We start from the raw sequence: 18,466 nt of genomic DNA, 5'->3' as shown, positions 1-18,466 counted from the left end.
TTTTCATATCTTCGAAGTCAGAGGAAGGCAAGTGGAGGTCTGCCAGGAGTGTTCAGCGGGGAGTTTTGCTTCTGCATACATTGAACACCGAGCTTTCAGGCTGAAGTGCTCTTTTTTCTGAAGACTGCTGGAGTATGGACACAATTTAATCAGTTTTGTTCAGTGGCTTATTAAGCTTATTCTGTGAGGATGAGAGTACCTCTGCAAGTCATAGGTGTGCATTCCTCAGACGGAAGGGGGTGAACGAAAACAACAACCCACAAGATTTGAAGATGCAGAAAATGGCTTATATGCACAGACAAAATATCCCCTTTTCATCAGTTATCATTACATCTCATCGGTTACTTCTCGAGAGACAAAAAGATGGTATTTGCAGTAGCTCTTCTGAACCTCTCAGCTGCATGGGAATAAATAGCAAAGGGGCTTGACAAAGGTTCTGTTTTTCATCAAGTATCCTGCTGAATTTCTCCTTTACTTTTTTCCACTATTTTATCTTGCTTTTCTGCATCTGAAGCTGTGGAAGGCAGAATCTTTTTCTGTATATCTTGGCCCCTGTACTATTATTGACTGCTTTCCCCCTACTCCAGTTTAAGAGCTCTTTGATATTTTCCCTCTGTGTTGCGGATAACAAACCCCAGTCCCTCTGAAGTTTATGGCAAAAATTGTATTACAGCAGGACTTGCCCCTTCCCCAGCCAAGCATGCACTGGAAAACTGATGACTGCACTGTCAATTTTTTCAGATCTCTGTGGGCTGCTGTCAGTTTGCATATAATTGCCCCAAAATCTCTAAGTTAAAAAAAAATGTACACAAGCAGGCTGTGTGTTTAGAGTTGTATGTTTGTTAATAGATGACTAGAAATCATTTCTTGCTTTCTTCTGCATCGTGAAGATTAAAAGCAAAGACAGCCAGTAAGGATTTGGTAGGTCACCTTTAGCCATAACACCAACCTCCAGGTGCCTGGCCTTCCTGCAGCAAAGTCTTGACTTTGGTTTTTTTCTTAATTGGCAACAAACTGTTTGTTTATTGTCATCACTCTGCTCTGTAATTAATTGGGTATAATGAATTAAAGAAAAAAGTGAAATGAAAAGCAAGCAAACACCTGTTGTTTTTAACTCTTTTCAGTTAATAATGTAGGAAGAAGAAAATACTTTATTAATTCCCTTTACATTTTTTCTGCTTTTGCAGAACTTCTCCAGAGTGTAAATCTGTTATTGTTATGATTTAATCTTAAAACAGTTACTATTCATTTTCAGAGAAATTCTCTCAGGATTCTATAAATTTCAGTCAAAACTCTTCAGTTTTAACCTGTTTAATTTAATATTAGAGTTCACATGGGTTTCTGCCTAGAGAGAACATTTATTATCAGACATACAAGGTACAATGGAGTAAGAGGTGAGCCCTTGCAAAAGCTGAAGCATCTGAATAGAAAATACTTAAGATATTTAAGGAAATGAAAAGTAACATCTGATGAAGAATGAGAGTCACTGATAGGAAAGAGTTATCAGTGACTGAAAATACAGGGGAATTAGAGTCGTCATTCAGACATATAGTAATTACTAGGAAATCAAGGAAAACTAATTTCCAGAAATCAACAAAGTAGTTTGTGCCATAAGTTACAAAATATATGGTTATATGGCAGTCAATTTCAATTCCCTGATAGCATCAGTAATTTGCATTTTTATGCACTAGAGTTAGTTGCTTCGAGATTTATAAGCACAAATTACTTCCCAATTTTGCTATCAGTGTTACATTAAAAAAAAAAAAAAAGTTGACTCCTAAAGTTGTATAGTGTTAGAAAAGACAAGATGGTAAAAGTAGATTAAGCAGGTGAAGGAATAGTAAGAAAATGAAAATTGGAATAGGGATTTCATATATTAGTCTGCATTTTGAGGCACAAACTCAGTCAATAAAAAGCCATTGTAAAGGCAGCAAATGCTCATTTAAGGGTTCTTTTAGATATTATTCTTATATTAATACAATGTTATTATATGTAGTAATGTCATTTAATGTATATCATGATAAATAAAATTAGTATAAATGCTTAAATATGGAAAGCTTTTCTTTAAAGAACGACCTGCATTGTCTTATAATGATGCAAGCATCATTATTTTTAGGGCCGCTGCTGCCATGGAGGCAAACCGCGAGGCTTGGTGACTCAGCTGCTGCTTTCACAGGAGCAAAGTCAAAAAGAAGCTCTCAAGACACATCCTGTACTTTCAACAAGAAGCTGTCACATCCCTGGAAGTTTGAAAGTTATTTCCTTCTCCGATATTTTCTTTCCCTTGCCTGTGTTCTTTGGCTACTTATGGCTGGATTGCTCTGGACTTGTCTCAGGGAAGCTGGACCACTTTTATTAATTACACATCCTACTGGTGATGGTCACACGTGGGCTTTGTAAAGCAAATGTGTAGCTAAATGTCGTTGTTAGCATTGAAATTGTTTATTGAGGGTTTCAAGCTAGCTTAAAATGACATTCTTAGTTTCACAGCTTTTTGCAGCTTTGACACGAACAGAGTAAGCTGTTTCTAAAGGTAGCTGCACCTTTAATCTTTTCTGTATCACATCCTACACGCCAGAAATTGAAGCCCTTACTGGGTGATAAAATAAATATGAAAGTGTTACTCTCGTTGCATAAGGAAGCAAATGATTTAGTGATTTGCCCAAAGTTCTACAAAGAATGAGTATTAGAGACAGGAATGAAAGGTACAGTTCATGATTATTAATAGTCCATTGAACTGGCATATCATGCTTATCTGGAGGATCTAACTTGACAGGCCCTGTGTTCTCATCTCCTACTCGGTGAAAGTTTTGAGTGCCTAAAATACCAATTTCTTGATAGATCTTCCCTTTCCACAGAAATAACTGTAGGAAAGTTAGAGCTGAAGTGGACGTCAGGGTAGCTCTTAGAAAGTTGGAGCTGAAACAGATGTCAGGTGAAGGGACATTGTCTTTAAAGAGCTGATTCGCTGCCTGGCAAACCACAAGTTTTTCCACTTTCTATTAGGTTTAACAGCATGAAGAGCTGCCAGAGTAATTACTGCAGGGAGACCAGCTCTGGGGAATGGCGTTTTCTGTTTTTGTTTGTTTGTTTGTTTTAACATTACTCTTTGGATAACGAACTGAAGATATGGAGAAATCTAGTGCCAGGTTTTCTTTGAATTATGCAAAGATTTTTTCTTGGTATTTGTTTCTTAGGACAAGCTTCTGTGTGCAGATTTCATCTTGAATCTCTTTTTTTTCCCTGTAACTTCCGAGGCTCTATTTTTTGTATGAGTCTGTTACGCTCTGATGCTACCAATTCTATCGCTATTATTTTGAAATTATAGTTTTAATTGATCATTAAAATTCCTTTGCCAAACTCATACTTTGTAGCCTTTCTATTCCTGCTTATGCTGCTGCTTCACGCCTCCGAGCTGGCTGGTAATGGACCCTACTGTGCTGTTCTGCCAGAGGGGACAGCCAGGATATGGGGGCTGACCTGTGTTTTCCTGACATAAATGCCCTGAGTTACAGCCACGCTGCAGGGCTAACAGTGACTGTGAAGGAAGTCAGGTTTCTTTCTGCTTTGTGTCATCCTCAAGGCATGTAGATGACTGTGCAACAAGCAGTCATCCACAGAGTATAATTTAAAGTCCTGTAAGTGTGAAAAAATATTTAATATTAATAATATTTAATAATTAATATGGTTTATTTTGTTACTTTTTACTGAATGACATGAGCTTAGTCTAGCTTTAACAGTACTGGGCCACCCCTCCCCGTTTTGGGGTACCCCCTGTGGGGCAGTGGTAGCAGCTCCCTGTTCGAAGCAGGTGGCTGCATGCAGCGTGCTATGTGCTCCGTTGTTGGGTGCCCAGGCTGCAGTACAGAATGCAAAGTGTGTGGCCATATCTACGCTATCAGAAAGCTTTCCATTATGCGATATGTAATACTATTTAATCAATCAAGTTCCGAAATTAAAACATAAAAGAATCGACAACTGAGCTTCGAGTAACAAATCTGCCATGAAGTGCTCTCTGTTGAGCAGACCTCGCGTGGCTTCTGTCTTTGACACACTCTGTTTCTAATGAAAGAACACACAAACAAATTTTCTCTGAAACGATTTGAAATGATACACATTTATACAACTCCTGTTACTATGGATATTCTAGAAATACCTGCTCAGTGGAGTTACAATAGCATAGGTCTCAAATGTCATGGGATCCATGGCCATCGACAAATATTTTAATCTGAAAATTGCTTATGATAATTCTGCACAAATGCAGAATCTGCAAACTGCTTTCACCTTGATTTCTTACAGAAATTTTACATGGCTTAGTCTTTATACCGATTTGCATAGTTTAAATAAGGATTTTCCAGTGATGCATAATGTTGCGGCAATCTATGTGAAAAGAGTTCTTTTCTCCCATTATATAACACAATAAAGATCTAGCTGATTAACTGATAAACATGTAAGGACATCGCTATTATAGTGGCACAGGAATTCAAATAATGCACTTCAGAACTGCAGTGCCAAATACATTTTCATATGGCTCATGAATTCTAAAAAGGGTAACAAGTCTGCTGCATTTGCTCATCTTGATTATAGCATGAATTAAATGCAGCAGCTGTAAGCCTGACATGTTTGTTGCTCTCATAATGCAGTAATGAGTCAGAGTTAATCCAGGCTTTTATTTTTTTTCTGGAAGAGCAGCAGAAAAAGAAAACCTTGTGCATTATGTTGTAGAACAGAAATAAAATATTTTACTGAGGTAATTTCTGTTTCTTTGCTTATCTACTATATGTTCACTAATCTGTGTGCAGGGAATGGGCTGTGAAGAAGTACTTCATACAACTGGAAGAAATTCTTTCCATATTATGCATCTTGCATTTTTTCCTTATAAATGAATTTATGTGTACATTTAATTTGTTTTCTGTTTGCCAGATCATGCCCATACATTTCTCTGACACTTCGGTGAAGTCATTTTCTTTAGGAGAAATTCACCTTTGATTAAAAAATAAATAAATAAATAAAAAATAAATAAATAAACAAACATAACCCTTCTCCTTCTTCCATTGCAAAGAAAACTTGAAAATGTTAGCTGAACAGAAATGGTGCATGGGCAATCCTGTGGCACGTTGTTTCTGGGAGTGAGCATGACAGGGGAGCTGCAACACATTTGCTCCCTCTGCTCAACGGGAAATCAAGGAGGTGAAGAGCCATTAAGTAGTCAATCTCAGGACAAACTATGCGGGGGAAAAATAGGCTATTTCTGGTTTTAGCACCTATATCCTCTGAACAGCAATTGATTTGGCAAAGTCAAATGAGAGCATACTGAAATATTGCAGTGTCTTTTTGTTTTGTTTTGTTTTCCAGTTGATCTTGTACCCTGCTTGGCTGAGGGTGGGCAAAACGGCTCTCATTTTGGGAGCTTTGTTGCTTATCTTCTCCACTCTATGCTTGCATACCATCTTGGAGACCCCTCCTCATCTTCTTCAGGTTTCAGAAGACTTATGCAACTAAACTTGAGCTGCTGCAAAAATAACAAAGCTTTCTTGGGAAGCTCAGATCTCTTGCACAGGAGAGGATGCTTTCCATCTCTGGAAGCTGTTTTCTTCACCTCGTCTGCAACACTCCCCTGCAATTTGCAATCCACAAAGGTCTAAAAACTACTTGACCTTATGACTACCGATGAAAAAGCTGCATGGCTGTAATTTAACTGGGACCAGTTTAACTTCAGGGTGTGGCTTTAATCAGTCCCTGGCTCAGCTGGGTGCTGTTGTGCTGCTATAGCCACCGCGGCACCAAGCGTGCAGGTTAGGGCTCTGAGCACAGATGAGGGAACTCGGGCTTCCACAGGTACAGATCATTGACCCAAAGCTCTTGGGAGGGTGCAGGGCCCAAAAGGAGGTCTTCAGTGCTTGAAAGCTTGACATGTTTTGAGTTCGTTGGCCGGTGCAGTGAGATAACTAAATCCCCTTACAAATATCCTTACATCAGTAGTCCTGTTTCTTTCAGACAAACCTGTTTAGCACCAGGTATGTGAAACTGTCTGTATTCTGACAGGGTGGCTTCTACAGACATCTTTGGAGAGCTGCAGTAGGAATACAGCCCAAGTTTTAGTAGGAAAGAGGTTGTTTGCCCACTAAGAAGCAGAAAGCCCCAAGGCAAATAAAGTCATTGTGTGGTCTATCCTAGGATAAACCGGGAAGAGTTTTATTACACAATTAAAGCAGTGTTTCAAATGTTTGATTTTGTGGGGCCATGAGACAGGAAGACCAGGAACTTCTGCAGACTTTCTCATCCCATTTCAGTTAACCCCCTACAGTGTTTGTGGGATTTTTTTTTTGGTCAAGCAATGTATCTAACATTCCTCACGCTGTTTCAGTAATTCCTCAAATTTCTCAATACCTTGAACTCACACTTTTCATCTAGTTAGCAAAAACTTTTTCATATTTAATGCCCATCCAAGTAAAGCTGATGCATTCATCAAATGCCTTTACGATTTTGTACACATCAGCAAGATCCTTTCTTCAGCTGCATTATCTCAAAATACAGACAAAACTTAGAATTCGTACATCTGTGAAATCCTTAAATGCCTCTAGCATTTCATTCTTACTGAATACCAACTCTGTCTCCATTGTGCTTTTAAATCCAAAAATGCTGAATGCGTTTCCTAGTGTAACATAACTAATTCTTTCTGCAGTTCAAGAACAGCTTTCTTCATATGAAGTAAAGGCAATAATATATTTTAGATTTTTATTTCTATTTTATTTTTTAGTAAAACACTTTCTAAACTTTAGTGGAAACCAACTCTGTTCCATAACCATTTTCCATGAAGGTTTCCTGGATCCAGCACAGGAGGTGACACTCACAAGGCCAAAATACTTGCTGATTCTCATCAATCTTCAACTAGTTACTGCTCAGGAGGGCGATGTTTTTTCACAGTTCTGTTAGGTATGCTTTTGCAAAGCAGATAGACGAGGGAAAAGCAGAATAAATTCCACTTAAAATTCCACTTGGAATGTAGCACAACACCCAACAGTGGGAATTAAACTTTGTGACTGATTAATTAAGGTGCACAAGATGTGAAGGACAAGTGTTTGTTCTAATTCCATGCATGTGTAGAGGGAAGGGGAGGACAATATGAAAGGTCTTCCTATTTGCACTGGAAAATTATCATAAATGAAACTAGCAACACATCACATGATCTCCAAAGCAATTATATCAGTGGTATTTCCCTCACTGTAATTAGCTTCAAATCAACAGCATTTGCTGTGGTACTCAGATTTTGTGGTAGGTCAGAACAGAGGAGAATTTCCTTCTGTAGAAAAAGCCCCCAAATATGAAGTCAGTAAAACAAAAAATAATAATAGTAATATAAAGCAACCACTTTCTTTGCACTCTTAACTGAAAATTCAGCATATTTCCTGCCTAATATCAAGTTTATTTGGGTTTATTTTATAAATAATATTGTCCTTAAGCAACAGCTTATGGTAAATTTCAGATTGGAGATGCTCGAGGATAAGAAGATAGCTGAATTCCTATAAATGTATCCCCAAGGTAACAAGAGTAGTTTATTTGGGTTGTAAACTTTTGATTAAAAGAATATATTTTGTTAGGTATCTGTACGATGCCTTGTACAATGGGACACAAATTTTCTTTGTGGGCTCCAGGAAAATAATATGAAACCTAGATGAGAAGATGTCTGGAATATTGATTTTTTTTTTTTAATTCCAATTCCGTTCAGATACTTGATGGTCTTTTTCAGAGCAAATGGTTCATAGTGGGTACCCTTTTTCTAAGTGCAACTATTGCACTATGAACTGTTGTTCTAGTAGGTAAGTGGTAAAAGCAGTGGCAATTATATTACAAGTACTTCAATAAAAACAGTACTGTGAATAACAGGGCAAAATTATTCTTTAAATAACCACAAAAGTAATATAAACTATATGGAAAAATGGTGCATCATCATTACCTGGCCTACTTAAGAAGTCGCAGTGTCCTAAGCCTGCTATATCCATCCTCTTCAGGAAGAGAACCATGCTAGTCAGGTTTGATTCCTGTATTTTGGCTGGTAAATCTGGTTTCATTTCTTTGTGTGTAAATTCTTCAGGATACAAGCAGAAGAGTTTTCCTGGAAGAGTTTTCAGGAAAATTACTTTGTTTGCATTGTCACATTGATCCTATTAATAATTACACTGATGGGTTTGCATTTTGAGCTAATAATTCTACCTGATGAAGACATGCCCAGAATTTGTTTATGCATCTCTTCTTGGCTTTTGCTGATTGGCTGCATTATAACAGAGTCTGCTCTGATTCTGGGATTGTACACCTTTAAATGAAAGAGATATTAAGCATCAGATAAGTAAGTGAAGACTACAGAAGTATTGGTCTGTACTGCATTTTTGTCTAGGTTATTGAATACAGTGTGTAATAACAGTTTCATTTCTTTTTATAACGTATATTTCACCAGCTAGGAAATGAGAACAGTCAACACTTTGATAAATTGACAGATGCTTAAGTTTTGCAATAGCTCTGTAAGTATTCTCTAAGATGGATGTCTTTTTCTGAAGAAACGTAACATACTAAAGCACAAAAAAATGTATCTATTGTATCACCAAGAAAAGCATCAAAAAAGTTTATTTCTTCCAAAGAAAGAATCCCAGCACTGCCTGTTAATGTTCTGTTCCGTAGCTCCAGATTTTTGTCTTAATACTGAAATCTGTCAGGTCAGTACAGGACACAAGGACTGTAATGTGGATGTGCAAGGTCCCATTTTATTTATTTTTTTCTTAATTTTACGTTTATTTTGATTAGAATAAGGAGCTGATTTACTCACTTTTCCAACCACCAGGTGATGTCCATAAGTTTCTGTACAATACGGCAAGAGCTGGGTAAGGCATTTTTCTAGTCAAGTCATCTGATTCAACCTTGTCTACTTTAAGCAAGATTTCAATCAAAAGATAAAATGTGCTTCAGTACAATGGACAAATTTATTTTCCACTGGGTAAATTCATTATATATCCCAACTGCAAGACTTATGTGGGATTTCCTTCTGCACAAACGTTTGCCTAGATTGAACTGACTTCCAGCCATATGGATTGAATGTAAATTTGATTTGCTGAGGAATGAATACTAGAGGACTGAGCTTCAGCTGTTATGACAAAGTAATCGAATTAAAGGGTAGAAACTGTGTAATTGATAAAGGTGATTTGACAGCCATCAGGACTGTGATGAAACTGATTTGTTCCCATCACTTCATATTTGTGATTCACAGAAATCTGGAAGCACTGACTTCTACTTTAGGCTTCAAATTAAAGTGGAATTGAGATTCATCTCCATCCAACTGAAAATGGAAGTGAAATTCATTTCAGTCATCCACCTGAAACAACAACTGTAGTTCAGAAATAACTGGGTTATGCATGGTCTAATTGAAAACTGTATTTAGACTTTTGTTCCTCCCACACAGAAGTATAACCATTTTTTTTTTTCCTTGATTTGAGGCTGAGTTAGTTTATAACCCCAAAATGAGAACCCTTAAAAATGCCAGTGTTAGACACTTTTTCTTTTTTTTCTTTTTGTAATGAAAATGAGAGGTAGTGTTAGTTCCCAACCCTTTGCCTGAACTAACCCTCCAGGCTAATCAGCATTAGTCATCCCTGTTTGAAAAGTTTAGGAACACTTAATTTCAATTTGGGTGATTCAATAGCAGATTATGTACAGAACCTCTGATATTTTTCCTTTTGCCTGTTACTGGAAAATTTATTTTGTCTAGCAGAAAATGTAGGGCGGTTATAAAGCCTGTAGTAGTGCAGCTTTCCAGCTCATGCAGTGACTTGTTCCTACATTGTCACTCATTTGTTAGGACTTCACATCCTTCTTTTTTATAAATGAAACAAGATCTAGTTTTGCTGCTGCAGTAGTTCTTCCCAGGATGGGATGGAAAACAAGAACTGAGGACATAGAATGAACTGTAAAAGGTCTTAATTAAATAAATTGCAATGTTTTGAGCTACTTGGATGGAAGTACATATGCAGACGGGGCAGAAGCAACTTCAAAAAGAAGTGGTTTCCTGTCTGAGCCCCTCTTCTTTGTTACTTAATTTGTGGCACTACGCTGCTTACACAGGAATTAAGGAAATAAGGAATGAGGTTAATCTACTAAACCAGGTAAACTGCCAGCAGGTAGCCAAGAACTAATTGTATTTTGCTCTGTATTTAAGAAACTGAAGACATACCAATGTCTTTGGAAGTTATTTACCTTTTGGTAACTGAAATGTTAAAAATGTTATACAATCTAATTTATGAAAGAATGGAAATATATATATATATATTTCTAGAAATCACTTGCACCAATTATACCTTTCCTTTTCCTGCGCTCTGAAAAAAATTCTATGCATTGTTCATTTTTGGCATCCTGATTTTGGTTAACTTTACTAACCTTTCTTCTTTCAACACCAACATCAATGACAAAGGTTACATTTTTAATCCAAATCAAAGATTCTCCAAAGCTTGTGGTGAGCAGCACTTTTCTTCTGTATTTTTTGTAGCATTTCTGCTTGTCTTGATTTGGTTTGGGGATTAAGTCTCTTTTTGTGGGATATAAAGGAACTGGGATGAGTTCTCCAAGGTCGGGATTTAAATTAGACTGTTCCTGTCTGATAATTTGGTAGGCTTTTTCAATTTCCTGTAATCAGGAGAAAGATTATTTTTTTATGATGAATGTGAAAAACAAATATCAATATTTAAAACATTTTTTTCTAAAATGAAGTTTATCTATATATCAAACTATAACAACATTTAAATCTTACATGAATGATCATTACAAGACAAAACCAGAATGGAACAGAAGTATGTATGAGAATTCAGCAAACATCTCCACTAAATGTAGACCATGGAAAATCTGGGCTGTTTTTTGAAATGTCTTTTTCTCCTGTGCAATTTCCTTAACAGTTCTCTCCAGCTTTAATCTTATCCAAACCAACCTCCAGGGGAAGGCAGATGTGCATAAATATAGTACAGGAACATCAAGAATGAGAAATTATGAAATGGCCTCTAACCTTTATGTATATAGGACATGTAGGATGCATCCACATCTGTGATTTAGTTCTGAAAAATGGTTATTTTGCTGCAAATTTGTCATGTGTGCAGGCCTGGGAATGCTGTAACAGATACTCAGGTGAGCCATTGGTGAGGCTTATTATATAAAACTTATATAAGTTTTTATAGTGTTTTCTTAGTTAATAATAAATTTTGTGAAGACTAATAAAGTAAATAAAATGCCCCTAAGGTACATTAATGGAACACCACCTTTAAAAACAGTTACAAATTCAGAGGTCAAAAACAAATTTTAAAAGTTTTTTTTTTGTTTTGGTTTTGTCTTTTTTTTTTAATAGAATAATTTACCATATGCATGACTTTTAATAGGCATAGACTCACTCAGTTTGAAACGGATTTTTTTTTTAATTTATTAGTAAAAATTTTCAAAATTGAAAAAGCACATTGAGCTCCTCTTTGAGAGTGACACCACATCCATAGTAGTTACAATTACAATATTCCATAAGAAATCTTACAAAAATATGGTAATGACATCTAATAGCAAGGCTGGCACTAAGACAACACCAAAAATGTTAATGCTCTTGGTTTATTCACATTTTTGTTCAGTAGAAAGAAAAAAGTTGAGTGCTAAGGAACAGTGAGCCATTAGCAAGCTGAAACTTTAAATCACAGTTAAGCAAGATCACGTGGGGTGTGAACTGTGGGGTAGCGATTCATATGAGTTTTGTTCATCATGAGAGAGAAAACTAAGTAATCTCTTCTCAGCAATAAATTAATTATTATTTTAGTATTGTGTGGGGCTTGCCTGTCAGAATTGTTTTTAGCAGAAATAAAACTTTCTTCCTAGTACTTCCAAATGGAAAGACTGTGTTTTCTCTCTAACATTATGTATTGTAATCTTAGGAACTGATACAGGGAATTCATTAATGTTTGCAAAATTTGTGTCTAAGAAGCTTATAACTGATTACTAGCATCATTAAAAATGTTACATATCCATCCCCCTTTTTTTTACAATGAATAGCAGTACAATCAAAAGAAAAATACAAAACCAAAAACCCTTGGGTAGTTCAAAGTAATTTATCTTTGCCTGTGAAAAGTCATTATCTCACAAATCTGGAGCTATGAAAGTTAATTTGTTGTTCTAAAGCAGATTTAATTTCACAAAGTGGAAGGATGGAGACCACTATCAGGAAATTAAAAATAATAATAATTTAAAATAATTCCAAATTTTAAAATGTTTATTTGAATATAAGTGATAGGCACATTGGTTTGACGCGTATAAAATTTTGTGATTTTTTTTTTTTTTTGAGAAGGACCTAATTATGCAATCCTGACAGCAATGAATTTAGAGCGTCACTTTAGGGATTCAGAGATGTCACTGTTTAGAACAGCTATATCCATATGGATTCCTGAATTATCTGTAGCACCTCTGGAGTGGCATTTACCTGCTGCTGTTGTGTACACAAATGGTTGGGAAATTTGCAACTGTAAAGGAGAATGCAAATGGAAAGACCTTGTAGGCAGGTTTAGGGTAAAAACATTCATGTGAAGTAGGATGTTTATGCGAATTGGATGTGTCCATTCCTGCCAAAAAGGGATAAAATAAAGTATGATAAGCCCAATGCCAGAATGGGTTGCAATGCATTAACTCCCTACATCTGTGACTCCTGTCCCTGTATGCCACATTTGCTATTTTTTGCATCACACAGGAAGAGGATGGCTTTTCTTCAAACCTACAAAAAATTGATAGATTCTTAGTTTACGTTATACACATAATAATAGATTCATAGGGTCATTTGAGTTAAGACCCATAAGATCATCATGTCCAACCACCACCTAACCCTACCAAGTCCACCACTAAACCATGTCCCTAAGCACCACAGCCACATGTCTCTTAAATACCTCCAGGGATGGGGACTCTACCACTTCCTTGGGCAGATAATGAAGCATTATGCATACAAAAACACTTTTGCAGAAAAAAAAAAAAAAAACCAACCTGGAATGAAGCTGTTAGCAATGTCCAGTGTCTTAAATTCTGGCAACAAGATATTTATAGGTCATATAAAAACACAGATGTAAATTTTTCTTGGTTAAAATCAGAAATCCTAGAATGAGTTAATAACTTACTTGTTCACATGCCAGGAAGATCACAATGTCACCCTTCTCTTTTGAGTGGTGTATCTCAAAGAGCAGTCTCAGTGCAGACAGAAAATGGTTTTCCTGAATGCTGCAGGAATATACGACCTCTGCGTGGTGTTTGCTTTCCACTCTTATGAAGGGGACGCTGCCGCAGTAATTCTGCAGTTTGATGGACATGTGAGGTGCAGTGAGTATTACCAGCCTCAGCTCTGGTCTTGATATCAAGACATCTTTGAGAATGCCAAGTAACACATCAGTTGGAACAGTTCTCTCATGCACGTCATCCAGGATGATGACTCCATAGGAGTTCAGAAGAGGAGCAGACATCATTTCCCTTTGCAGCATATCATCTGTACAGTATCTGCACCATGCAAACAGAAAACTGCACAAAGTTTCTTGGAATATTCAGGTTTGACTCTAAGAAATTAATTAAAGGTCTGGGGACAGCTTTGTTCTTTCTGTTCTACTAAGACAGATTTGATAAGAATGAATACTGCCTATTTTGTAGACAGTATCACAGTCTCATCTTCCTCTTTAAATCCTTTTTAAGTGGCTAAAAACTCAATGAAAGTCAATGATGCTAAATGGCACTATAGTTGAAAAGATGCTCTAGGCAAAAGAAGAAATAATTCTGCCCTAAAATCATCACTTATATTGCTTTTCATCTTCCAAACTATCTCAGCATATTGCATGCCATAACTAATCCTTAAGCTATGAACTAATGTTTTCAGATAAGGAAATGAAGGTGTACACACACACTTGATGTACTGCCAGAACCAAGACGAGAGATTAATTCATACTGTAAGGCTTTCTCCACTTTTTTTCCTATTATTCCTGCTACTCAAAATTTTTACAAAGGATATTGTTTTTCGCTGTGTTGCTCAGTAGGACTTTGAATTTTCTTGAACCAGGTTTCAACATGTGGAAGGATAGGACTCGTCTCCCTTTCACATCAGGTGCAGCTGCAGGAAGGCATGCTGCTGGGTGAGGGGTACGCAGCTCTCCATGAAAAAGAAAAGACACATAAAAGGAAGAGCAGTGGAACTTGGTTTTCAGAAGTGGTGAGTACCTCGCCTGCACTGGAAATCAGGGGGAGCTCATGTTGCTGGGAAAAAGGCTCAAATTTTATAGTCATATATATGTTAATATGCTATATTAAGTAACCTGATAAAACAAATCTAGCTTTCAGAGTGGCTCAAAATCTGGACCCTTGTGTGGCTGCTTTTATTTATCTATATCTGACATATTATGTACATTTCTTATTCCTTAAAAATCTTCCTTAGTGCTTTTCTCATTACTGAATACACCCTTTTCTAGACATGATTTTTTAAAATTTTTTTTTCAACTAGACAGCATTTTAATTGCTTTTATATTCTGGCTTTGCTTTCTCTTATGGCTACAAACACTCCTGGAACACAGAGTAAGAAACAGTAGAAGGATACAGAGTGTACCGAGACGGTTAAAGAACTTTTGCGCAGATGCTAGCATTACCCCATTTAAATCTCTACTGCAATTAAATACAGAATACCTCTTTCAGGCCTTCTACAGTTTATTGGCTAATCGCAAAATCTCCAGTAGTTATACTTTAAAATATTAGAAGCAACTTTACAAAGGACTGGGCAGCCGCCCACTGCGAGCCTTTGCAGCATCCTCGCAAAGAACCGTAAGGCACGCACTAGGCTGAAGGGCTGAAACACTAAACACACGAACCTCAGGATGGTTTCTGTTGTACAGCAGCATTCAAACGGGACGAAGTACCCCACTTCATGGCCGAGGCTGACGTCCATCTCGTCGGCTGCGCGCAGGGCCAGCCAGACGGCCGTCTGCTTGTGCACCTGGGTGCACGCCACCACGCCGTGCCGGTAGCCAGAGGACAGGCAGTACTCGGCACACCACTGGGGGATCTACGTGTAAACAAGAAAACGGGCATCTTCAGGGCTTAACACGTTTAACAAAGGCTGTAATGCAAAAGGAGAAGGCTGTGGAAGAACCGAATCGACCCGAGCACCCGGCGCTTGCTCTCTGCCCGACTAAGGGCAGACGAGCTTCTCCTGGCACAGAAATTATCCACCAGCTAAATGTCAAGAGTCTGACACCCTTAAACGGTCGAGAGTTGGGGTGACATGAGCTGAAAGGTCTGTCTGGGAGTTTCTCAACTGGACTTGGATTAGTTTGAACACATTGCTGAGGGGAGAATATATTGCATCTGGGAGCAGGCAGTACGGGCAGTGTCACCGTGAGCATCTGCTGACTGAGGCTTCTAGCTGGCTTAGTGCTAACCCTGCCCCTGCGGTGCTGTATTCAGGTGCTTGGCGTGAGAAATGTGTCCCAGGAGGAAGAGGATTTCAAACTGATAAATACCTGAATAAATAAATAAATGCAACTGCAGATTAATTACTTTGCAAACAAGGTATCTGAAGCTGAACTGTTCCAGAAAGTTATGCAGCAGCTCTCTAGCTTATATATTTACAGTAGAAAATCAATACTGGAAAATACTAAATCATGTGTTATTGCTATAAGAATGTACAATTTCATTGTAAATATTATTTCAGTGAAAGTATTAGGTTTCAAATCCCTTGCTTTACTTAACATATGTAAACTAGGTGTGACAACATCAGCCACATAAAATTTATTTCTGTGTAGTTATTTCTGTTTATAAAAATGGTTAAAAAGCCAGTAATGTATTACATCTCGTTAAACCTGTTTTAGGACAATTGAAAGAGCTGAAGGTTGTCAATAAGCAGTTTATTATTATACAAAATTTGTTTTATATAAATCACAGTCAATTACAGGGGGTGAAGACTTTCCACTCCAAGAAATATTCCAGGCCTCAGGCGCTGTGTGCATTTTTAATGGAAACATGGGAATTCTCAATTGAAGGATAATGTTTCTAGTTCCATATGTGATCTCTAGCAGTGTCCAGCATCAGTCTCTGACAGGTATGAGAAGCCCTGCAACAGTAAACTATCCTATAGCTTTACATGCAGGAAAGTTTCCTCCTAATTCCCAGCCATAAACACTCATATTGTGGCTGATAATATTTGCTTGACAATTCTCTGCTTATTGGAGTAACAGACTTAGGTTGTTATATACATTATTATAACGGTAGAATTTAATAGTCCTATTGGATATGTATATGTTTGGAATCAACTGAGATCTTGGCTTTAGTGATGCATTTCCCATTAATTCTGTAAATCGTGTGTTCTTGAAAAACCATTTGCTCTTAGCTGGAGTGAGAGAAGGGCTATGGCTTCTCCCTGAGAAACAGCCCTACTGATTTCAGTCCTTCATTCCCTGAGAACTTCTCCACCTTCTCTTATGAACTGTCTGCAAATCCACTGTATTTCTTTCCTGATATAACATTAATCAGAACAAAACCATGCTTTCCAAGTACGGATATGAGCTGAATCCAACAGAGGTACTGCAGAGTTTACCATTTCCACTTGACGTTCAATGTGATGATGGACAAAAAGAGGAAGAAATGACAAGTTTAGTCAATACAAGGGAGGAGATGACAAAATTTTCCAGCTGAGCAAAATAGCAGCCAGCAAAATGCCAAAGGAATGATTTACTGACAAAATACTAAAGCAACTTGAAATAAGTCCTAGACTATTTTAGACTTAGCCTTGGCCTCTCTGAAGACAGTGAAAATGCACCTGTAACATCAGTAAGGAAGGATTGTATTTGATATGTTCTGTAACAGATTTGAAATTATATAGTTGATAGGTTTTCAAGTTGAGATGTGATGTTATCATACACAAACAAAACAAAAATTTACAGTACATGTACTGATAGATACAAGAATATATACAGTATTTTTTTCTCTCTTTATACATTTGGTTCTGAATTTTAAACTACAGTAGTTAATGTACATGTTCCTCAGCCAGTGTTTAGAAAGGGTTTGAAATTTTAAAATTTAGTATTTAGAATGTAAAAAGTTGTAGCTTGAGGTTGTTGTTAGTTGTTTTATGACACTGTAGTAGACAATCACAGGCTGAAAATTATTATTCTTCAGTACACAACTTACCCCGAAGCCTAAAAGACACCATCAACTATGTAAAATGGCTTTTATGGAGAAACATAAAGTGTCAATTGCCTGTAAGTATTTGCAGAAACTTATTCAAATATGTATTTTTATATATGCTTTACATCTATATTTGACTGATTTTTCTGTCACCTTTAGTACTTTACTCTCTCTGGCCTTAACACCTCGGATTACAATAGATGGCTGCACATCTGTTTTTACACACAGGATTGCTAGACACCAGTACAGCTGTGTGCCTGCACTGCAGCTGAACTCTTCAGAACTGGATGCTGTTATATTTTATATTACCATGCCACACAGCACTCAGTGTAGCAACAGCCCACTACTAACCAAAACCAGACACCAGGATAACATAAATCTGGATACTGGTGCATCTAGTATAAGTGAATAGCAAATTGAACACTTTTTTTTTTTTTTCTATTTTCAAAAATTGTGCAAGTAGCAAAATATGAATAGTATCTCTGAGAAGCGTACAATAGTAAGTGTTCCAAAAATAAGAAAAGCTCAACAAAGTATTTTCTAATACTCACCTGTGAGCTCTTGCCAGTCTTAGCATCTCCTGACACAATCACAATTTGATTATGAAGCAAACTTTCCATGAAAGTATATTTCACTTTCCATACTGGAAGTTCCTGTCTTTCTTTCATAAGCTTATAATAACGGGAAGAGTAAGGCAAGCCATCAAAAGGATTAAGCTGTAAATCTTCTCCAAATTCTAGTATTTCCTCTTCATCGCCATCACTGCAGTCAAGCAGTTCTGAAAAGCAGTGCATCTCTGGAGAAAATATTAAAAACTCCATTTTTCTTACATATAATACACTCAGCAAAAGCACATTAAGGATGACGGAGGGAGCCCTTTGTACTGATAGGTCACGCAGGCCCTGTAAGCCCGAGGAAATCCATTCCTGCTTGCTTCAGGATTAGTATTTCGGCTGAAAAGTTGGGCTGAAGTTCAGTCGCGGGGTCCAGCTGCCTGCTTTGTTCTCAGATCGTCCCACTCCAAGTCACTTAATAACACAAAAAAGCCTCAAAACATATATATCTTAAAATTGGCCCAAGTTTCAAAATACTGGTGACTGCACCAAAAGACGTCTCGCAGTAGCAGTTTTTGCACTTAAAAAAAAAAAAAAAAACAGACCAGAAGTAACAGCCAGCGTGTTTGCTGGTGCTCTTGCCTGCTGCTGCTTGGCTGGGCTGGAGAATAACTGGGACGGAGCGCGCTGAGCCTGACCTCTGTGGCTCC

The 18,466-nt window shown here is 37.3% G+C and overlaps 1 protein-coding gene across 1 annotated transcript in view; it reads right to left on the bottom strand.

The window, feature by feature from the left end:
* The window catches only part of DHX32 (DEAH-box helicase 32 (putative)), a 23,940-nt gene extending 5,474 nt beyond the window's left edge, over nucleotides 1–18,466 (bottom strand). Inside the window, exons 1-6 of the mRNA XM_013185838.3 lie at nucleotides 17,754–18,466; nucleotides 14,889–15,082; nucleotides 13,167–13,539; nucleotides 10,423–10,668; nucleotides 8,215–8,314; nucleotides 7,958–8,116 (exon numbers count right to left, since the gene is read on the bottom strand). Of these exons, the coding sequence (XP_013041292.3) occupies nucleotides 7,958–8,116; nucleotides 8,215–8,314; nucleotides 10,423–10,668; nucleotides 13,167–13,539; nucleotides 14,889–15,082; nucleotides 17,754–18,023 (1,342 nt within the window). The 5' untranslated portion in view covers nucleotides 18,024–18,466. The remainder of the gene's footprint in view (nucleotides 1–7,957; nucleotides 8,117–8,214; nucleotides 8,315–10,422; nucleotides 10,669–13,166; nucleotides 13,540–14,888; nucleotides 15,083–17,753) is intronic.

The sequence above is a fragment of the Anser cygnoides genome, chromosome 7 (assembly GCF_040182565.1).
Source record: "Anser cygnoides isolate HZ-2024a breed goose chromosome 7, Taihu_goose_T2T_genome, whole genome shotgun sequence".
NCBI lineage: Eukaryota > Metazoa > Chordata > Aves > Anseriformes > Anatidae > Anser > Anser cygnoides.
Note: the sequence above shows the minus strand (reverse complement) of the source record. Positions and strands in the feature narration are given on the sequence as shown.